Below are 20,697 nucleotides of genomic sequence, written 5' to 3'. Positions count from 1 at the left end.
TTTAAAATGTGTTACTGGGAATGTGTGAAGTTGCTAAATTGACTAGGTGAATAAACAAATAAAGTGTAAAATCTACAGATTAAAGTGTAAATTTCACAGATAAAAGTCTAAAATTTACAGATTAAAGTGTAAAATTTACAGATTAAAGTGTAAATTTTACAGATTAAAGTGTAAATTTTACACTTTAATGTGTAAAATTTACAGATTAAAGTGTAAAATTTACAGATTAATCTGTAAAATTTACACTTTAAAGTGTAACATTTACAGATTAATGTGTAAAATTTGCAGATTAATGTGTAAAATTTACAGATTAAAGTGTAAAATTTACAGATTAATGTGTAAAATTTACAATTTAAAGTGTAAAATTTACAAATTAAAGTGTAAAATTTACAGATTAAAGTGTAAAATTTACACTTTAAAGTATAAATTTTACAGATTAAAGTGTAGAAATTAAAAAAAGTGAAGTGTCCATGTGGCACTAATACGCTTCCGTAATAATAAGACAGATTACCATGATTACGTCCCTTTAAAGATTTATTTACAGATGGCGTTTTATAAACATGGCGCCTGTGGTGAAGTGCGAGTTCCTGTCAATGCAGCGTAGTTTAGGATCTTGATATAAGAGGTATAAAGAATTAATTTGAACAACCCATTCATGTATTAAGAACATTAAAGGAAACTATGATCGTGGTTTCATCTATAACGTCTTTATTTTTCAATATCCTGATGCTATTGAATGTGTAACACTTGTCTTGTGACAAATATGGCAACAATGCTGTTTATCATCACTAAGCTTAAAGCATCTATAGATAATTGAAGATTGAGTAATATCTAACAATTTGATTAAGCAATGCGGGTAGAAAGAGTATAGCCGTGAGTAATTTCTATTTAACACATGAGTCAATGTTCTGATCATAATTATCAAGTTGGGCCCAGCCCACAAAACAGTGATTTATCCCCCTTTTGGGAGAAGATCACCTGTGGGGATGTTGTATATGAGTGTTGAATTTACTGACTATATGGTATTCATTTCTAATTCCTTCCACTTTTTATGAAAACACAGTCAATCTGTGAAAGACATCGGACTGTCAGACCTGACTGATGTGCAGTGCAGTTGGTCGGATACGTCATTTTTTACAGTACGTGGACCGGAATGTCTTATGTCTTTAGTCGTAATATTCAAGTGTCTGGTTTTGAAGCAAAGTCATTTAAATGATTGTTATAAGTAAAAATGTTCATAATGTGTACCAAAGGAAAAAAATCGTGAGTGGGTTATTTTTTTGTGTCATGATTATTTTGGCCCAGGTTTTCACGATTTTTTTTTCCTATGGTACACATGATGATCAAGTTAATAAATACAATTTTTGAAAAAATATATTTTATCTAATAGGGATTAATGTCTCTGAAATGGGAGATAAACCCCCTTTGGGAAGTATTTTGCCCACCTTATTATACTGCATGGGTTTTAACAAAAAATTTAATAAATGTAAGACATAATGAAATTAATTTTTAAAAATTAGATCAGACATTGGAAAATTTTAGCACATCTGACCTATTAAAAATTATTGTCATTATCAGCTATCAAGCATGCTTAGAGCAGTGCACAGCTTTCTCACACAGATAAATTATAAATGTATATCAGTAATAAACTCTGTACTGAGAAATTGAAGAAGCTAGTGATTATAGGGTATACATTAGTATATACACAGTATTGGATAGAGTATGAGTTTGATTTATTAAAGGTCTTCCTTCTTCAGCAGAAGACCTTATTTGTTTTTATTTTGCTTGAAAGCAGTAATTAGAATAACCATTACATGTACATAATGAAAATTTCTGCCAAATGACAAATTTTATTTGATCATGTCTGATTAATTGTCTTGACAGAAAAATCACATCTGAACTCTACACATGATTCCAGTTTTTGATAAATCTTCCTGAATTATAATGATGAAAAAGGATATACATGTAAAATAAACAACATAAAATTAAATTCATCACTCACCTTTCATATGATGGATTCACGTAATTACGCATGTATGAAGCATAGTAGATGTACAGTACAGTTAGATTTGCTATCTTTCAAGAGAAAACAATAGCTGAAATATGGGTTTTTACTACATGTAATACCGTAATACTTCTACCTGTACTAACAGTCGACATTTTATTTTGGATTTTTGCATTATAAGTTTTTCTGGAGAAACTACTTAAAAAGTCTGATAGGGTAAAAGAATATTATCAAAATATTGCATATTTGTGTTGGAATATGGTGTACCATTGTATAATGTGAGAAAAATTAATTAGAATGGAAAATTCAAATTTTAGGCAATATGAAATTACCATGCAGAAATTTATTTTGAGCAATAATTTTAAATCTGATGCCAATGGTCTGTATACCAGTATTTTTAACATTTCAGATGGGAGTAGAAAACTTGACAGGGCAATATGTTAGAGCCGTTTATCCTTTTGAAACCAACCATCCAAGGGAGATAAGTCTGTCTAAGGGTGACATCATTAGAGTGACCAGCGTGATAGATGATAACTGGTACTGCGGACAGTTACGGGGGAGGGAGGGGAACTTCCCCTCCAGCTTTGTGGAGGTCCTTAGTCTGCCGGCAGTGGAGGAGGGGCAGGTATTATTTGGTGCTGTAGAAAACTTCCCTGCTCAGCAAGATGGAGATCTGGAATTTAGAAAAGGTGAAAAATAAATGTGTAACTTAAGTGTTTATATATATTTGTAATTTTAATCTATATGTGTATCAGGGTTGTCCCAAAGACTTGGGGGGTCAGGGCATTTCCCCATCTATAATAACATTATCCCCGAATCCCCGATATTCTGTTATTTTTCCTCACCATCTTGTTAATGGAGAAACCTAAGACCCCTTTCTACTTTTTAAATGCAGGGTTCTCCACATTTGAAAATTTAACCATGGAGGAAGATGTGTGAAGGCGAAATGTGGCCGAAAACACGAATGCCTGTTAGACTTTCTAATGTTCATTAATCAATGATTGGTTTTACAATTTTTAAACTAAACCACTGCAACACAAAACAATGGAATAACTAACACTTTTAAAGTTAAAAAAGAAATAATAAAATTGAAAAGGATTTATACTGTATTTTACATAACTCTAGGTCAAGATATGTTATGGATATGATCACACCATTTTTGACAGAGTTATGCCCTTTTGGACTTAGAAAAATTCCAATTTGTAGGGGAGGGGGGCATAAGTGATTTACAAACATCTCTTGTTTCTAATCGTTTTATTTTTCTAGATATTGCATTTATCACCAAGTTTTGTTAACTTCTTCATGTGGTCCAGTGCTAAAAATAGCACCATGCGACGTTTCATAACAACAGGAAGTAACTATAAAACTACTACTATACCGGCGATTAAAACTAGCAATTGAGATGTGGCCCTTTGCACATTTGATCAAAAAATAATAAAGTTAAAGCTGAAAAAACAGAGCATGGGAAATTGATTAACTACGGAGGAATATGAAATTTGTACAGAGCATTTTTTTCTGACACAGCATGCATGACGATTTTCATGTAATCTTTTATAAACTGTTACTATCCAATCATGTAGTGAACATGTTGAAGTTCCTCAAAATTATTTACATGTGCACAGGATGATTAACTCTTAAACTAATTAAAATATTTATCATCTGATCAGCTGATTGACTCTCCACTGATTGTCAGGCTTCACAACATAGTCTCTGATTACCGACGTGATTGTTTAGCACAATCCGCTTTCCTTTGAGGCATGCGAGGTGCATAGCAGTCGTACGTAGTATAAACACAATTAACTACTCAGGTCATTAAAAAAGTAGATGTTAGGATTGAAATGCAATAACATTTAATCATGGCGGCTGCCGAAGAACTACGAACTCTAACTCTTGATTCCCGCCTACATTTTGCACCCATTAAATTCAATTTTAATGGCAATTTGGCCAATAAACCTTTGTTTAATACAAAGAACAGTTCTATGGTAATTGATTAATCATTTTATTTCCAGCGCTAGATAGTAAATTATCATTAATTCCAGCTCTTGAAAAAAGGGGGGTGGGCGATATTTTCTGATGAAAGCGAACTTTCAAGAATCACCATATTTTGAAATAGTCTTAAATATCATAAATTGTATCTTATATCTTTTCTTATGTTTTACGCAAATAAATAAAACATATATAGATAAAAAAATACAAGTATTTAGTTGTAAATAGCTTTGAAATTGGTGAAAAATCAGCATTTTTTTCGTTTTTTGTCTATAAACATATGTTCCCCTCCGTGAAACACAAAAAGCTTTGGCATGAATTTGTTAAATGACAGTCCATATTACCTGTAAAAAGGAATTTTTGTTTCACGGGGGGGAAAGATGTTTTAAAAATATTTTCCGTTTTCCGTTGATTTCTATAGTGAAAAACACAAGTTTGACTAAAATTAAAGAGTTATCTCTCTTTGGTATCCCAAATAAGTAACGCTTTATGAAAATTCATATAAATATCTATAAAATTTTCGAAAATCATTCGAATATGGTAACTTTTGAGAATTGACTTAGAGGTAGGCGGGAGAACAATACTATCGTTCGTGGTTCTTTAACCATGGCGCAGCTCGTTTAACCATGACGCACATAAATTTAACCATGGCGGCCCGCCGTGGTAAAACCCCTTGTGGAGAACTCTGAAATGACCCCTGCTATTTTGATTGCAAGGGACAGCCCTGATGTTAATAAATATGATTTCATTAAAGTAATATTTACTTGTTTTGAACGAAAAAGGATTCTGAAAACCATAAGTGTCTATTAATTTGGTTACTCATAATGGCAAGACATGCTCATTTAGCATTGCTTTGTCAAAGAATACCTTAATATCATGTATATATCTATTCATTGTAATGAAATCCCTTTGTAGGTGCTATTATCTTGGGAACTCACCAGATTGATGCCAACTGGTGGCAAGGTCAGCTGGGGTCCAGTAAGGGAATTTTTCCAGTCACCCATGTCATGGAGCTGGAACTACCACCCTCCCTAAAGGAACGGAGCCACAGTCTCCACTCGACGGAGCCCCTGTTTGCCCTGGCCATGTGTGACTCGGTGGCTCAGCTGGATGAGGAGCTGGGGTTTAAGACTGGTGATATAATTACTGTGACTGAGATTCTAGACTCTGATTGGTATTACGGGGAGTTGGGTAGTAAGAAGGGGATGTTCCTGTCCTCTTGTGTGGAGCTGATACAGGACACATCACCAGGGGGAGGGTCAGTCCCTCATCAGCTCCCCAAAAAATCCAGCTCCTCCATCCAGAAATCCTTCTCTCTGGATCAGTCTTATTATAGTAGTGTTAGTGATGGACAGCCTGCTGGAGGTGACGTCAGCCAATCAGAATCACACAATGTGCCAAATGACCAATCACAGTTAACTATACCAGATCAAACTGCAGCCTATACCAGTGAGAACTTGAAAAGTCTGGACTCCTCTGTTAGTCCATATGCCATGACCTTGTACAGGTTTGAAGGTCAGTCGGACAATGAACTTTCTTTTGATGCCAATGAGATTGTGTACCTTGTCCAGCACGTAGATGACCAGTGGACAGAGGGAGAGATTGATGGGAGGATAGGTCTGTTCCCCACATGTTTTGTGTCCATTATTGTAGATTGTCCCTACGCTTTCTCCGAGAATGAGGCAGTAAATAAAACAGAGGTAAATATTTCTGAGGAAGAAAGCACAAGGAGTTACCCTGAAGAACAATCAGAAATTGACCAAGAGGTGAAAAATAAAGATCTAGATATAAATGAAAATCAGAATTTTTCAACAGTGGATGAAAGGTTGAACAAATCTGATGGCAGTGTTAATGGAGTTGAACAACATATGAGCAGGGACCAGTATGCGCTTGTTTTGTTTTCGTTTACTGCAGAAACTGACCAGGACCTTACAGTGATGGAAGGGGACACTGTTAAGATTTTAGAGTATCTGAACATCGAGTGGGTGAGAGCATTAAACGAGAATTCGGGGAAATCGGGGCTAGTCCCCACGGTTTTCCTTGACATTATTGATGATAGTCCATTACAGTCTCCTGCTCCGGATTACAAAAATCATGAAGTTAAAGGTGGAAGTAGTGAAATTGTTAGTGATAAAGAGGATTTGAATGTTGAACCACAGGTGCATTTTACACCACCTAGTGATAAAGTGAAAACAACGATTAAGGACAAAAGTTCATCTGTTCCAGTCATAAAACCAAGTGTATCGATAAGTGATCATACCACAGAACATAGAGAACACAATGTAGCTCCTGAAACATCTCAACAAAACATACATAAAAGTAATATTAAAGAGAAAAGTGGGAGCCAAAGCATAAATTTTACATTGGAGCAAAAGCCAGTATTACCAGTTAAACCTCAGCTGAACCCTAAACCTGTAACAAAACCCAAACCAAGCCTATCGCCCAAACCCAATCTACCAAACAAAACGAGATTACAACCCGTAAAAGAAACCGAAGACAGCGAGGCGTCACTTCTCAAGTCTTCATCTGCCCAAGTTCTTCACAGCCCTGATGAATCTAGCAGCACATTGCAAAAATCTCTGTCCACAAATGAATTGTCTAGTTCAGTGTCAGATACCAAAACTGAAAACAGGAGAGCTACATTTTCTTTTGGTGATGTAGATACATCAAAATCATTAAATGACTTAATATCAAGTGAATTAACCAAAGCAAAAAATGATGTGAAACCTGATGATGCCAAAGAGAAAATGGGCAATAAGCCAGCTCACCCAGGCAAGCCAATACTAAAAAGAGATCAAGCCAGTAACAAATCCTCTAGTTCTTCAAATTTAATTAAAACAGATCCAAAGAGACACTCTGTAAATTTTCCAATTCAAGACACGGCACATCAAAAAATAATTTCCAATGATGACTTCCATGGTACATTTTCAACAGGAAATTCAGTCTTCTTTGTGGACCCAGTTCCATCCAAAAAAAGTTACCCCTCCATGAGAAAACCTCCTCCCATTCCACAAAGGTCATTTGAGCAGTTTGATCGTTCACCCTCCCTCAAAAAAGACCCCCCACCCCGCCCTACCGGCCCCCGACTGGCCTCTGCACCTCCGACTGTTCCTTTAATTCCCGTAAAAGTGACCGATACTAATCATGTGAAACAGAATGGTCAGACACCCAGGACAAGGCCATCCAGACCCGCCCCTTCCTGTCCCGTTCCCTCTCGACCCGCACCAACCCGACCCATGCCAACCCGCCCTGCGCCAACAAGACCACAGCCATCATCCACAGGACCAGCTCAGCCGGGACCTGGGGAGGGACTTATTGATCTGGAGGATACATTTAAAGGTAAGGACTTTTATCAGGTAAATAAAGGTAGATACTGTAATCACAGTTCGTTATCTACACCCTTTTCATTGAATATTGGGAAATATACAAGGGTTTTTTTTTTTTTGTTACAATGAATGAAAGTTCCTCATTTTAGTGGAGTTGTTTTGCTACCAGGATATCTACCGTATTAGTAGAATTTTTATTGAGGATTTAATTTTGGCATTATTAGCGAGGGTGCTTACATCGCTAAATTGAATATCGCTAAAAGTTAATTGAGTTTTATTTGTAAAAGTTTTTGTAGTTAGCATTTTAAAATCGTTAAAATTACTTCTCGGTAAAAATAAAATACCAGATTTTAGGTAGAAACCGCGAAATTTGCGTCTCGCTAGAATTTCCACTTATACGGTAAAACACCTTAATTGATTGATAAAATCATGAAGATTGTTATTTTTTTGCAAAAGAACATATTTGCTACAAGATGAAACAAATGCATACCTTAAAAGACCTCCAGTTATACTGATTGAAAATCCCAGTTCAAATAAAAGATTTTGCACAAACATGTAAAGTTGTAAATATTTTATAAATAAATATGCCTTGATTTATATCTTTGCCAACAAACTTATTTTACATGCATCCTGGGTAGAACAATTTCAAAATATCAGATACAGGCATGCGTTAAATTTTTGGTTTAGCTGTCATAAAGTATATGGACACTAGCTTGTTTGAAGTGGTCCCCCTATCAAATTCAAACTGGTAATGAGCTACATGTATCTACTTTGAAGATATGCAGTATTGTTGTATAGTGATAAACATTGAAAGAACCTTGATAATTTTGAAGTAGAGTATCATTTTTAGAATGTCATTGGGATATGACATAAAGTAGATTTGATGACATATTTTAAAATTTCAAATCCCAATGAAATTTTAAACAATATTTGATTTGGTATGGTCTGTTATTTTGGTGCCCCTTTACACAAAGAAAAAATTGCAGTATTGAGTTCCAGTAAGGAAAAGCAACAAAGTTAAAAATTTAAATGATTCACAATATCAAAGTCTATATCCCCCAAATGTCTCACATGTTTGCTTTTTGTGATCACTGACAAACCCCAAAAGTTATCTACCTGGAAGATGTGCAGCATTCTTAGAGATATATATTGTACCCTGTTATAAATAATGATAAGCTGACTGAATTGGTCAGTAAGAAATCACCACAGACTTGGTTGAGATTTAGGAACATACAGTGTAACTTTATGTGGATGTTTTTAATTCAATCAGAAATCAGGCCAGTGTGGTAAAGATCATGATGTAACATTTTATTGTATATATGTACAGTGCAGGTTTTAAAATACCTTGTGAAGTGAGAGCATGGTGATAAGAATATTTAGAAGTATGTTAAATTACCTTTTTTTAGCTCACCTGAGCCAAAGGCTCAAGTGAGCTTTTCTGATCACATTTTGTCCGTCGTCTGTCCGTCCGTCTGTCTGTCTAGCTGTCCGTCCGTCTGTCCGTCTGTAAACTTTTCACATTTTCGACTTCTTCTCAAGAACCACGGGGCCAATTTTGACCAAACTTGGTACAAAGCGTTCTTATATGAAGGGAAATTTAAATTGTGAAAATGAAGGGCCAAGTCCCCTCACAAGGGGAGATAATCAAGAAAAGACAAAAATAGGGTGGGGTCATTAAAAAATCTTCTTCTCAAGAACCACTGGGCCAGAAAAGCTGAAACTTATGTGGAAGCATCCTGGGTTTGTGTAGATTCTAAATTGTAAAAATCATGACCCCCAGGGATAGGGCGGGGCCACAATGGGGAATCAAACTTTTACGTAGAAAAATATAGGAAAAATCTTTAAAAATCTTCTTCTCAAGAACCACTGGGCCAGAAAAGCTGAAACTTATGTGGAAGCATCCTTAGGTAGTGCAGATTCTAAATTGTTAAAATCATGATGCCCGGGGATAGGGCGGGGCCACAAAGGGGAATCAAACTTTTACATAGAAATATATAGGAAAAATCTTTAAAAATCTTCTTTTCAAGAACCACTGGGCCAGAAAAGCTGAAACTAATGTGGAAGCATTCTTAGATAGTGTAGATTCTAAATTGTAAAAATCATGACGCCCGGGGGTAGGGTGGGGCCACAATAGGGATTCAAAGTTTTACATAGAAATGTATAGGAAAAATCTTTAAAAATCTTCTTCTCAAGAACCACTGGGCCAGAAAAGCTGAAACTTATGTGGAAGCATCCTGGGGTAGTGCAGATTCTAAATTATTAAAATCATGACCCCCGGGGATAGGGCGGGGCCACAATGGGGAATCAGACTTTTACATAGAAATATATAGGAAAAATCTTTAAAAATCTTCCTCTCAAGAACCACTGGGCCAGAAAAGCTGAAACTTATGTGGAAGCATCCTGGGTAGTGTAGATTCTAAATTGTGAAAGTCATGACCCCCGGGGGTTGGGCAGGGCCATAATGGGGGATCAAAGTTTTACATAGCAATATATAGGAAAAATCTTTGAAAATCTTCTTCTCAAGAACCACTGAGCCAGAAAAGCTGAAACTTATGTGGAAGCATCCCGGGGTAGTGTAGATTTTAAATTGTAAAAATCATGATCCCCGGGGGTTGGGCGGGGCCACAATGGGGAATCAAAGTTTTACATAGAAATATATAGGAAAAATCTTCTTCTCAAGAACCACTGGGCCAGAAAAGCTGAAACTTATGTGGAAGCATCCTGGGTTTGTGTAGATTCTAAATTGTTCTAATCCTGTCACCCCCGGGGGTAGGGTGGGGCCACAATGGGGAATCAAAGTTTTACTATGTTGAATCAAAGCATCCTATGGTAGTGTAGATTTCAAATTATGATCGGTTGAGTAGGGTGGGGTCACAGTATGTATAACAAGGGGGAAATCTGGTAAAGAACGGAATGTTCAAAGCTTCTCAGGTGAGCAATGTGGCCCATGGGCCTCTTGTTTAATATGATACCTTCATTATACATGTGAGTTAAATCTTTCCAACAATTTTTAAAAAAAGTTACTTCGGATTGAAAATTTAGTGAAGGTCGGTGGAAAAATATTTAACCTTCATTATACATGTGCATTAAATGTTACTATATGGTAAGAACATTTAGTGAAGGCCGATGTAAACATTTGGGAGAACTTGTGGAATTTTGTCAGTTCAGATGTAATTTTATTATTGGTAGGCAACAAGGAAGATTAGTCTGCAGTAAAACGGTTGGGCTGTCTCTTGTCTGTTTTATTGCAGTTTGTTATCTCTGTAATTTCACAAGTTTCCTCTTTGGTTCTGTATTTTTTTTGGTTATTCATGAAATTTTAATTTTTTTTTTTTTTTTTGTTTTTTAAAGGGTTTTCCTCAATAATCAATCGGGATTGTTTTTAAAATATTTTATGTGTGTATTTATATTTTTTTCCCAATTTAATTTTCTGGCACAAATATACATACCTAGCAATTAGCATACGTTTGGGAATTAGTTAAATATTGAATATTGATCAGTTGATGATAACCAGAGCAAATGAAATTTAAGTGAAATGAAAGTGTGAAGTGATCGTTACCAAAATTAAGTCCTGTACTGTTAGAAACTCTTTAGAATGCATTAGTATATTTTGTTGTTGAATCAGCATGAATCCTTGGGTAAAAGGGATTCATTTTTATTAAATTGAAAGGCCTCGTCCTCTTGCAAGGGAGGTAATTAAAAAAAATAGTAAATTTTGAAAATCTTTTACTCAACAACCACTGAATCAGAAAAGATGAAACATGAGTGAAAGCTCTCCGAGGTATTGTAGATTCAGATTCAAAACATATTGTCTGGGAGAAGGGTGGGGCCAGGCCTCTTGTTAAAGAATCTGCCTGCTGTGAAAATCAAAATTCTTGTTACTCAAAAATTAAGATTGAAATGAAAATTCAAGCCTCATTTTTATAAGTTGAGTGTTTATTTTTTATTTTAGCCGAGGCTCATTCTGTGGCTGTGGCTGACCTCAGAAAAAAGATCAAAGATCTAGAAATGGACGTCGACGTGAGTAGCACTGCTTTATATGTAAATTGATAGAAGATATTTTGTTGTGAAATAGGCTTGTGACAAGTATTGAACTCTCTTTTAGAATTGTGAGAAATCTAGGACTGAGCTAGAAAAAACACTACAAGGGAGTGAAGATAATGAAGAAATAAAAGAAAACATTGAGTTTTACACAGACAACATTAGTGGTCTTAATGCTGAGTTGAGCGAACTCAGGAGTGAGTATAAACCCTTCTCAATTAATAGCGCAAGGAACTAAAAATGAATTTTCAAGCTTTGAAATGCTTAACTCTTAGTGTCAATTGTTGGAAAACTCACCACACTTAAGAAAAAGTACAATGTATAAAACATTTTTTAAAATCTTGTAGTAACGATAAGAGATTTACTCATGTACATTGACAGAGAACCTGGTGGCGCTGTGTCCTGAGGAGGGTGATCTGGAGGCTCAGAGAGAGGCTGAGAGGAGGAGGAAGGAGGAGGAGGAGAGACAGCGAGAGGAGGAGAAGAAGAGGACCGAGGAGATGAAGGAGAAGAGGAGAGAGAAGAGAGGGAAGGTGATAGAGGAACTGATCCAGACAGAGAAGGACTTCCAGCACAGTCTGGGTCTCTGTATAGAGACTTTCCTGTCTCCTGGGGCAGAAAAGGTAGGTAGAAGAGGGTTAATGAAAGATGCTCAAAGAAAATTATATAGGATGGGATGTTTAAGAAAGATGCTCAAGGAAATTCCCATGAGGGAGGGTGGCTAGTGGTTTGTTTAGGGGGGGTCAATAATACAAGCAGGTCTTATTTTCATCACAAAGGGAAAATCTTTATATATCTTGAAAGAAATCTAAAAGAAGTTAGTGCTAAAATTGCTATTGGATATGACATGCAGCTATATTTACACAGTTTTACTTGACTTTACCAGCATCCTGAGGTAGATCTGTCAGTGTTGATGGGGAACATTGAGGACGTGGCAGACATATCACAGAGATTACTGAGTGCCCTGGAGGGGGCCGTACAGGGCAAAGACTTCGAGGAGCAGGTCATAGGTAATTAGGCTAATGTCACAGTGTAACAAAGCATTTAGCTATCTGATGTACATTGACCTGAAAATGCATACTGTGAAATCACTAATTTTTGTGGAGGTTTAATTTTCATTGTTTTTGAGGTATAGCAAGACCGACGACTTTGTGACCATCACAAAATGTAAAATTTCATATGCATTATTACTAAACATTTTCCAGCCACGAAATCAAATCCTCACAAACCAACACTTTTTCCTCAAACCTCGAAAATTTGACCCCAAGAAAAATGTGATTTAAAAGTAGTAAAGATTAATATGGAAGGACTCTATGATTCAAAATCCATTGATCATGATTAATCGTTATTCACATATGTGACATTCTTTTAGGTGTATGTTTTGTGGTGCTGTCAGAAGACATGAAAACTGCCTTTGCTCCATACTGCCGTAACCATGATGAAGTCATCACGCTGCTTGAAAAGGTAGATAACAGGATAAATGTGGCTCATTTAACCTGATCTTGAAACAGTAAAATGTGAATAAAGCAAGGTGTCAGGATGACCAAATTTGATACTTTATAAATGTAATTCATTATATCCATTCATGATATGTTTTAAAACTACCAGGTATATCTGAAAATAAAAATCACTTTGTTATAAACATGATATTGTCAAAATTGTGTTTGCTGTAAGTACCGTATAACAGGTAATTTTTACTGCAGATGTAAATTTTTATGAATTTTGGTTGAAATAAGGTGATTTAATTTTTTACGCGTTTAATTTTTACAAATTGAGCATGTTGTAAAAATTAAAATCATCGTAGGTGAAATTCCAGATCAACGTTTTAGCATTTTGAATGTGTTTACATACAAATACATGTTTTAAAAGTGTCTGGACAACCCGCTGTAAAAAAAAAATGAAATTGTTTCCGTGATATTAACGAGTGTCGATTCATTAAATGATGATATGTTTGTTCATCTAAATACCTTCATATATCACATGCCCTGAATTTATTCCTTTTTCAATTAATACACATGTCTAGGCATCATTATTGTGGCGCATCACGTGCCCGTCTTCACTTTAATGGAAACAAAGAGAGACAACTCAAACCATCATGATTAAGTGGACAGAAATACAGCGGACATGGATTACAGTGTACTAAAATGTTGAAGTTTTTACTGGAAGCAAATAAAAAGAAGAAATGGTCAAAGTCTTGAAAAACGGATATAATTTGAAGACTGTAGTCTGTATTAATTAAGCCATTATCAGAAATTATGCGTCCCGTAAAAGGAACCAGGTAGTTGATGATGTTTGTATAACATAATTTTTCATTAATTCAGATTTATTTGTTTGATCCTAATTGATAATCAATTAAAAAATTTTCCAAAATACCAACGAGTGTCAGTACTAATTAAATAGCCTCCAGGTACTTAGCTTAATGACAAGGATAGCACTAAAATACTCTCATAATACGATGTTCAAAATTTCGGCAAGGCATTTTTTACTTCTGTGAAATTTTACGCATTTAAATTTAACCGATTTACATTGTATAAAACTCATAAAAATTAGTAAAAATTAGCAGCACGTAAAAATACTCATTCTACGGTATAATTGATGTTTCAAGTGCCAATGGTATTGTGTGATCTTTAGTGCCAGGTAGTTTTAATTTCATGCATGTTTGTATAATTGCATAAAGTTTACACTGATTCATGCACCATACAATTCTAACAGTTTATTCTGATATTCTGTATAATTTCAGTATGAGGAGAGTGAGTCCATTATGGTGTACATCAACAAGATGCTGGACAAACTCCGACAGAAGACGGTGGTGTTTGATCTCGGAGCCCTCCTCATTAAGCCGGTCCAGAGGATCCTCAAGTATCCACTGCTGCTTAACGAACTCTTCAAGGTCAAATACAAACTTAAGATATTTAATTCCTCAACAAAACTTCAGTTTATACAGACTGTTATTGAACACTTTTTAAGGTGATTTAGTCAGGAAAGTGCATTATCCTCAAAAAATATTTATCCACTTTTGTGTGATTAATTAATAAAAATACCAACAGTTATAACTCATGTATGTGTTGGTAAAACCATGACGTAAATGTGTTAAATTTTGAACATGCTGACAGAGCAAGCTGTACATTTGATAAGTCCAAAGTTTGGTTTCCACTATATATACATGTATGTGTAGTCTATGGTGAGGTCTGTCTGGTATTCCAAGAAAGATCTTTCTTGCTTTTGATAAGAGAGTGATATTCTATTCATGTTTTCTTTTCATTATTGACTTACAGGCAACAGAGGATGATCACCCAGACAAGAAAGAAATTCTGACAGCCATCAATGCCATGACAGATGTAGCATCAGCCATCAACGAATACAAACGCAGAAAGGATCTAGGTCAGACAATCAGATATTTATTTTCTATTGTAATTTTTATGCGCCCGGATCGATAGATCTGAGGCGTATATTGTTTTTGTCCTGTCTGTTTGTCTGTTTGTCTGTCTGTCTGTTGTCAACTTTAACCTTTGCCATAACTTTTGAACCATGAAAGATAGAGACTTCATATTTGGTATGCATACTCCACCAATGAAGTTCTTTCAAATGACTTCAAGGTCAATGACCTTGTGACCTTGACAGTGACCTATTTGCTAAAAGTAGCTTTTACGAATTTTCGCCATAACTTTTGAACCATGAGAGATGGAGACTTTATATTTAATATGCATACTCCACCAATGACACTCTTTCAAATGACACCAAGGTCAATGACCTTGTGACCTTGACTGTGACCTTTATGATAAAAATAGATTTTACAAACTTTCTCCATAACTTTTGAACCATGACAGATAGAGACTTCATATTTGGTGTGCATACTCCACTAAGGAAGTTCTTCAAATGACACCAAGGTCAATGACCTTGTGACCTTGACTTATCCTCTGAAAATATTTTTTTGAACTTTGTTGCCGTCGGGCGTATAGTGTTTCACAAACACATCTTGTTACATTTGTACATGTATTTGATACAATGTCAGTGGGAAATGAAACTTAAAATTATGATTTTATGTTTTACAGTGTTCAAATATAAGAAAGTTTCAGATGAGACTTTTGGAGACAAACTTGCCAAATTGAGCTTCCATACAATAAAGAAAAAAGGCAGCAGGTTCAAAGGTCGAATTAGTACCAATCTGGGACTTCTGCTGGTAGGTGTATGTAGCTGTGCACAAGTTTTATAACTGAGGCATAGTTTATATGAATGTTTTGTAGAAATAAGAAAAATGCCTAAAGGTCTGATTGTATGTTTGTGTATTTTTGGCAGATTAAGGATGAGGACTTTGATAGAGAGGAGGCAAAGTTCAGACAAATGGAGAAAATGGTGAAAGTCTTTATAAGAAACACACAGATATACATGGACCATTTACAGGTACCAAGCTCATTTTATTAATTTTTATACCCCCCGCAAACGAAGTTTGGGGGGTATATAGGAATCACCTTGTCCATCTGTCCGTCTGTCTGTCTGTCCGTCCGTCTGACCGTCTGTCTGTGCAATCGTGTCCGGTCCATATCTTTCTTAAAGAGGGACATTAGAATCTACTACTCCACACAAAGATTGCCCATGACCTAAGGGTGTGTCATGACCTTGACCCAAGGTCATTTGGGGAAGTTCAAGGTCACTGGAAGAAAAATTTCATAAATATCTTTCTTATGAATAAACTTGGTAGGTTCTCATTTCACACAGTGATTGCCCATGACCCAAGGGTGTGTCCTGACCTTGACCCAAGGTCATTTGGGAAGTTCAAGGTCACTGGAAGTAAAATTTCATAATTAGTGTCCGGTCCATATCTTTCTTATGAATAAACTTGGTAGGTTCTCATTTCACACAAAGATTGCCCATGACCCAAGAGTGTGTCATGACCTTGACCCAAGGTCATTTTGGGAAGTTCAAGGTCACTGGAAGGAAAATTTCATAATTCGTGTCCGGTCCATATCTTTCTTATGGATAAACTTGGTAGGTTGTCATTTCACACAAAGATTGCCCATGACCTAAAGTAGTGTCATGACCGTGACCCAAGGTCATTTGGGGAAGTTCAAGGTCACTGGAAGAAAAATTTCATAATTCATGTCCGGTCCATATCTTTCTTATGGATAGGTTCTCATTTCACACAAAGATAGCCCATGACTCGAGGGTTTGTCATGACGTTGACCCAAGGTCATTTGGGGAAGTTCAAGGTCACTGGAAGAAAAATTTCATAATTCGTGTCTGATCCATATCTTTCTTATGGATAAACTTGGTAGGTTCTCATTTCACACAGAGATTGCCCATGACCCAAGGGTGTGTCATGACCTTGACCCAAGGTCATTTTGGGAAGTTCAAGGTCATTGGAAGTAAAATTCATAATTTGTGTCCGGTCCATATCTTTCTTATGAATAAACTTGGTAGGTTGTCATTTCACACAAAGATTGCCCATGACCCAAGGGTGTGTCTTGACCTTGACCCAAGGTCATTTGGGGAAGTTCAAGGTCACTGGAAGAAAAAATTCATAATTAGGGCCCCGCAAGGATTTGCGGGTGCCCTATAGTAATCACTCTGTCTGTCCGTCTGTCACTCTTCCGTCCACAAATTTTCTGTTTTTTTCTAATAACTTTTTTTATGGTTGCCCAATCAAGTTCAAATTTGGTATGTTAGTTCAGTAGGCAGAAATACATATTTTGATGCTAAGTTTGGTTCTCTATGTCTTCTGGTTTGGAGCTGGGGTGGTGGGGTAGATTCCTCAACTATGCATAAGAATGAATGTTCAACTTTTTTTATGGTTGCCCACCATGTACAAATTTGGTATGGTAGTTCAGTAGGCAGAAATACATATTTTGATGCTAAGTTTGGTTCTCTATGTCCCCTGGTTTGGAGCTGGGGTGGTGGGGTAGATTCCTTAACTTTATATAAGAATGCATTGGCAAAGAGAGATAACTGCTGAAGATGTTCCCATTGTAAACTGAATGCTGCTATGAGTCCCTTGGGATTAATTAGCTTTCCTCCTGAAGAAAATCCAGAGCATTATCTTTATCTGTCACATTGAGATGAATTACCACCTCTGTCTGCAAATGAAGTTTGTTTTGAAGTTAAGTCAATTTGGAATGCTATGAACACTCTGAAATGTGGATTTAAATATAAATTTTTATAATTTATTTTTGTTTAATAGTTATGATTTCATTGAATTCTAAAAACAAGAAATAGATTAAAGAAGAGTTTTTGATTTACTTTTATTCACTTTATGTTAATTCAAGAATATTGTTAATTTTAAAGGTAGTTGTATAAAAACCACATTCTATCATTAATCCTGAAAAAGTTTTTATTGTAACTTTAGAAGAAAATGATGAGACAGGTACAATTAATCCCTTGGGATTAATTATCTAGCCTGCTGCAGAAAATTTAGTAGGCTTTTCTTTATCTTTAAGATTAATGAAAACCTTTGTCTGCAACTGCTGTTTGTTTGAAGTTAAGGTCAAGCCTTCATGATATTTGCATTCATTGAAGGCTGGCATTCTATATAACACAAGCTTCATAATTGTTTAAATATACATCCAATGTTAAGTTGTTCTTTACTGCCTAATGTAAATACAAGGATATTATTTTCAGGCTTTTGAATATTCAGGAATTATCTTGAAATTTTAAGAATACAGTTGCTGTTGCTTATTCTTCGTACATTTTTTAATCATTCCGTAAGCTGCACCCTTTTAATTCTATCCCATGGCGGGGCCCTTGCTGACTGGTCAGTTTTCTAGTTCGTGTCCAGTCCATATCTTTCCTATGGATAAACTTGGTAGGTTGTCATTTCACACAAAAATTGCCCATGACCCAAGGGTGTGTCTTGACCTTGACCCAAGGTCATTTGGGGAAGTTCAAGGTCACTGGAAGAAAAATTTCATAATTTGTGTCTGGTCCATATCTTTTTTATGGAAAAACTTACCTCTGAAAAACCCAGCGGGGGGTATTTTGTCCCGTTTGGACAGTTCTAGTTTTGTTTTCAATATGGCAATTAAAAAGTACGAGGGGTGATCAAAAAGTTCGCGAACTATCTCTATATCTACAAAACCACAATTCAGATCAGAAAATTATTTGGTATACACATAGCCATACAGAAGTTCTATAAATAGCATATGCTGAATAAAGTTTTGCTCCTTGTTTGTGACGTCACAATGTGAAAATGACGTCACTATGTAGGTCACTTGTGACGAAAAATGGCTGTCTCAGTCATACTCGTTCAACAAACGACTGTAAAATTTATTTTATATCTTAAAAATCCCTGGGAAGAAGTGTATAATAATTTGTACACAGTTTAGTAAGACAAATGACTTCCTATAAATTCAATAAATGATTGGATTGGTCCTTTTAGTGAAGGAAGGTAGCTGGTTAAAAATGATACTTGTCATGTTGCCCAGTGAAAGCAAGTTTAAAAGGAGAGGTGTTTTTAGTTAAGCAATTTGCTATCAAAGACGTCCAATTTACACTTTGAAAAATCATTGAATATTTTAACAATAATATAATTATTAAATACCTAAGACATCGTTTACTTTAGATTTAAAACATATTAGATATGATAAGAAGGAGGCACCCATTCTCTGTCCACCATGAATAAGCGTCTCTCCCGAGACCGAAGACTTGGGTTTTGATGGTCGCCATGCTTATTTTTGGAAAGAATATTCTTATCAACCCATTCTGTTGCTGAGATTTGACCATTTCTGACAAATAAACTGTTCTTGTTATAAAAATTAAATTACATGGAGAGAAGTATAAAACTCAGAAAAATCTTTCAGTTTTTTTGACAGAACGCTACGGAGGGGGTCACGTGACCGCCTATATCACGTGATTCGCGCATGCGCAGAACGGTGACAGATGTGCATTAAAATTGGAGAGGACTAATGTAAAATAAAATTAACACTGAAACTCAATATTATTTCTTTTATGGAAGTTATTAAATTAGTTCGCGAACTTTTTGATCACCCCTCGTACATATGTATATTGTTATTTAGAAGAAAAAGGCGCTAACATGTATAAACAGTATAATAAAACTTCAAATCTCTAATTCCATATCAATTGAGTTGACTGGTATATTTGTTTATGTAGGAGTCAGTGTCATGCCATGAGTGTGTGGTGGCCGACCTGGCAGATTTTTACGATGATCGACAGAGTAACGCAGAAATGGAGAAATACCAGGAGGCCCAGGAAAATCTGGACAGAAAACATCTACCCACATTTGTATGTAGAGGTTTTTCTCTGCTCTGTTGTGATAATAAAAAAAACAAATGATGATGAATATTTGAGCCCAAATATTGCTTAAATTTTGTACACTGCAGTCAATTTCAACTGTGATAATTAGATTGTTAGAATAGATACATTAATGTACTTATGGTTGATGATTTTAGCAAGAGACAGTTCGGGACCTGGTTACCTCCCCTTTGAACAGACTGACATCCCTGTTTGAGGCCCCAAACAAAGTGATACAGAAGAGATTTGATAAACTGCTGGACTACGACTCAATGCAGAGGAAAGTCACTGATGGAAGGGTAAGGAGTTGTTTAAACAGTCAGGGGCATAACTCAAACAAGTTATTTTCAAAAATAACTCAAATGACTTATTTTACATTATTTCACACGCACAAATTTTTTTTTGAAAAATAACTTAAATAAGTTATTTTTATATCCTACTTGGACATTGATTTCTTGGAAATTTCGTGTTTCCTGCCAATTTGCTTTGCATTTTGGGATTCCATTATGTAATACTAGATGGAGTTCACCGACTCCAATGTAGAATTGGTGAGGAGGTGGAGATAAACAGCATTTTACTCCTTATTTTGTGGTTTTATCCACATGGTGTATATGTCCATATTTAATCATTAAATTAAAAAAATTCCCCACTTTTCCCAATACTTTGAATACTTTTTCTGCATTGAGCAAGGTTTATATTTAGTCAAACATTTGTTTTTGTCTTGGTGCACGAGCAAAATCCTTTGGTGCACGGGGTGTGAAGTTAGGGAGGAATGACAAAAAATAACTTAAATAAGTTATTTATTCATTAAAGCTATTTTGGAAAAATAACATGTTTGAGTTATTAAGGTTGGGAAAAAGTAGGTCATAGCAAAGAGAAGTAACTCATTGAGACAAAAAAATAACTCATTTGAGTTATTTTTGAAAATAACTTGTTTAAGTTATGCCCCTGACTGTTAAATGAAAATCATCTCTTTTAAGACACTATGGTGCACACCCTGTACTATAGCAATAAAATGTTTTCTCTTAATGCTGTATATTTATTTATAACATAGTGCAGATTATCAAATATACCTCATGTATTTTGTTTATAAAAGAA

At 35.6% G+C, this 20,697-nt stretch overlaps 1 protein-coding gene across 1 annotated transcript; it reads left to right on the top strand.

Moving 5' to 3' along the window:
• Positions 1-547: 547 nt before the first annotated feature.
• LOC134280323 (dynamin-binding protein-like) lies at positions 548-19,898 on the top strand (the record flags this gene model as incomplete). Its single annotated transcript, XM_062762740.1, has 14 exons — positions 548-625; positions 2,415-2,694; positions 4,907-7,330; positions 11,270-11,337; positions 11,423-11,555; positions 11,740-11,981; positions 12,245-12,368; positions 12,731-12,822; positions 14,099-14,248; positions 14,634-14,739; positions 15,411-15,538; positions 15,655-15,759; positions 19,459-19,590; positions 19,758-19,898. Coding segments are annotated over exons 2-14 (4,125 nt in total), but the record flags the coding sequence as incomplete, so codon positions are not given.
• Positions 19,899-20,697: the final 799 nt, after the last annotated feature.

Source organism: Saccostrea cucullata, unplaced genomic scaffold, assembly GCF_032062105.1.
Source record: "Saccostrea cucullata isolate Sc308-1 unplaced genomic scaffold, CSIRO_AGI_Scuc_v1 ctg5812, whole genome shotgun sequence".
In the NCBI taxonomy this organism is placed as follows: domain Eukaryota; kingdom Metazoa; phylum Mollusca; class Bivalvia; order Ostreida; family Ostreidae; genus Saccostrea; species Saccostrea cuccullata.
This window is presented reverse-complemented; position numbering and strand designations above follow the sequence as displayed.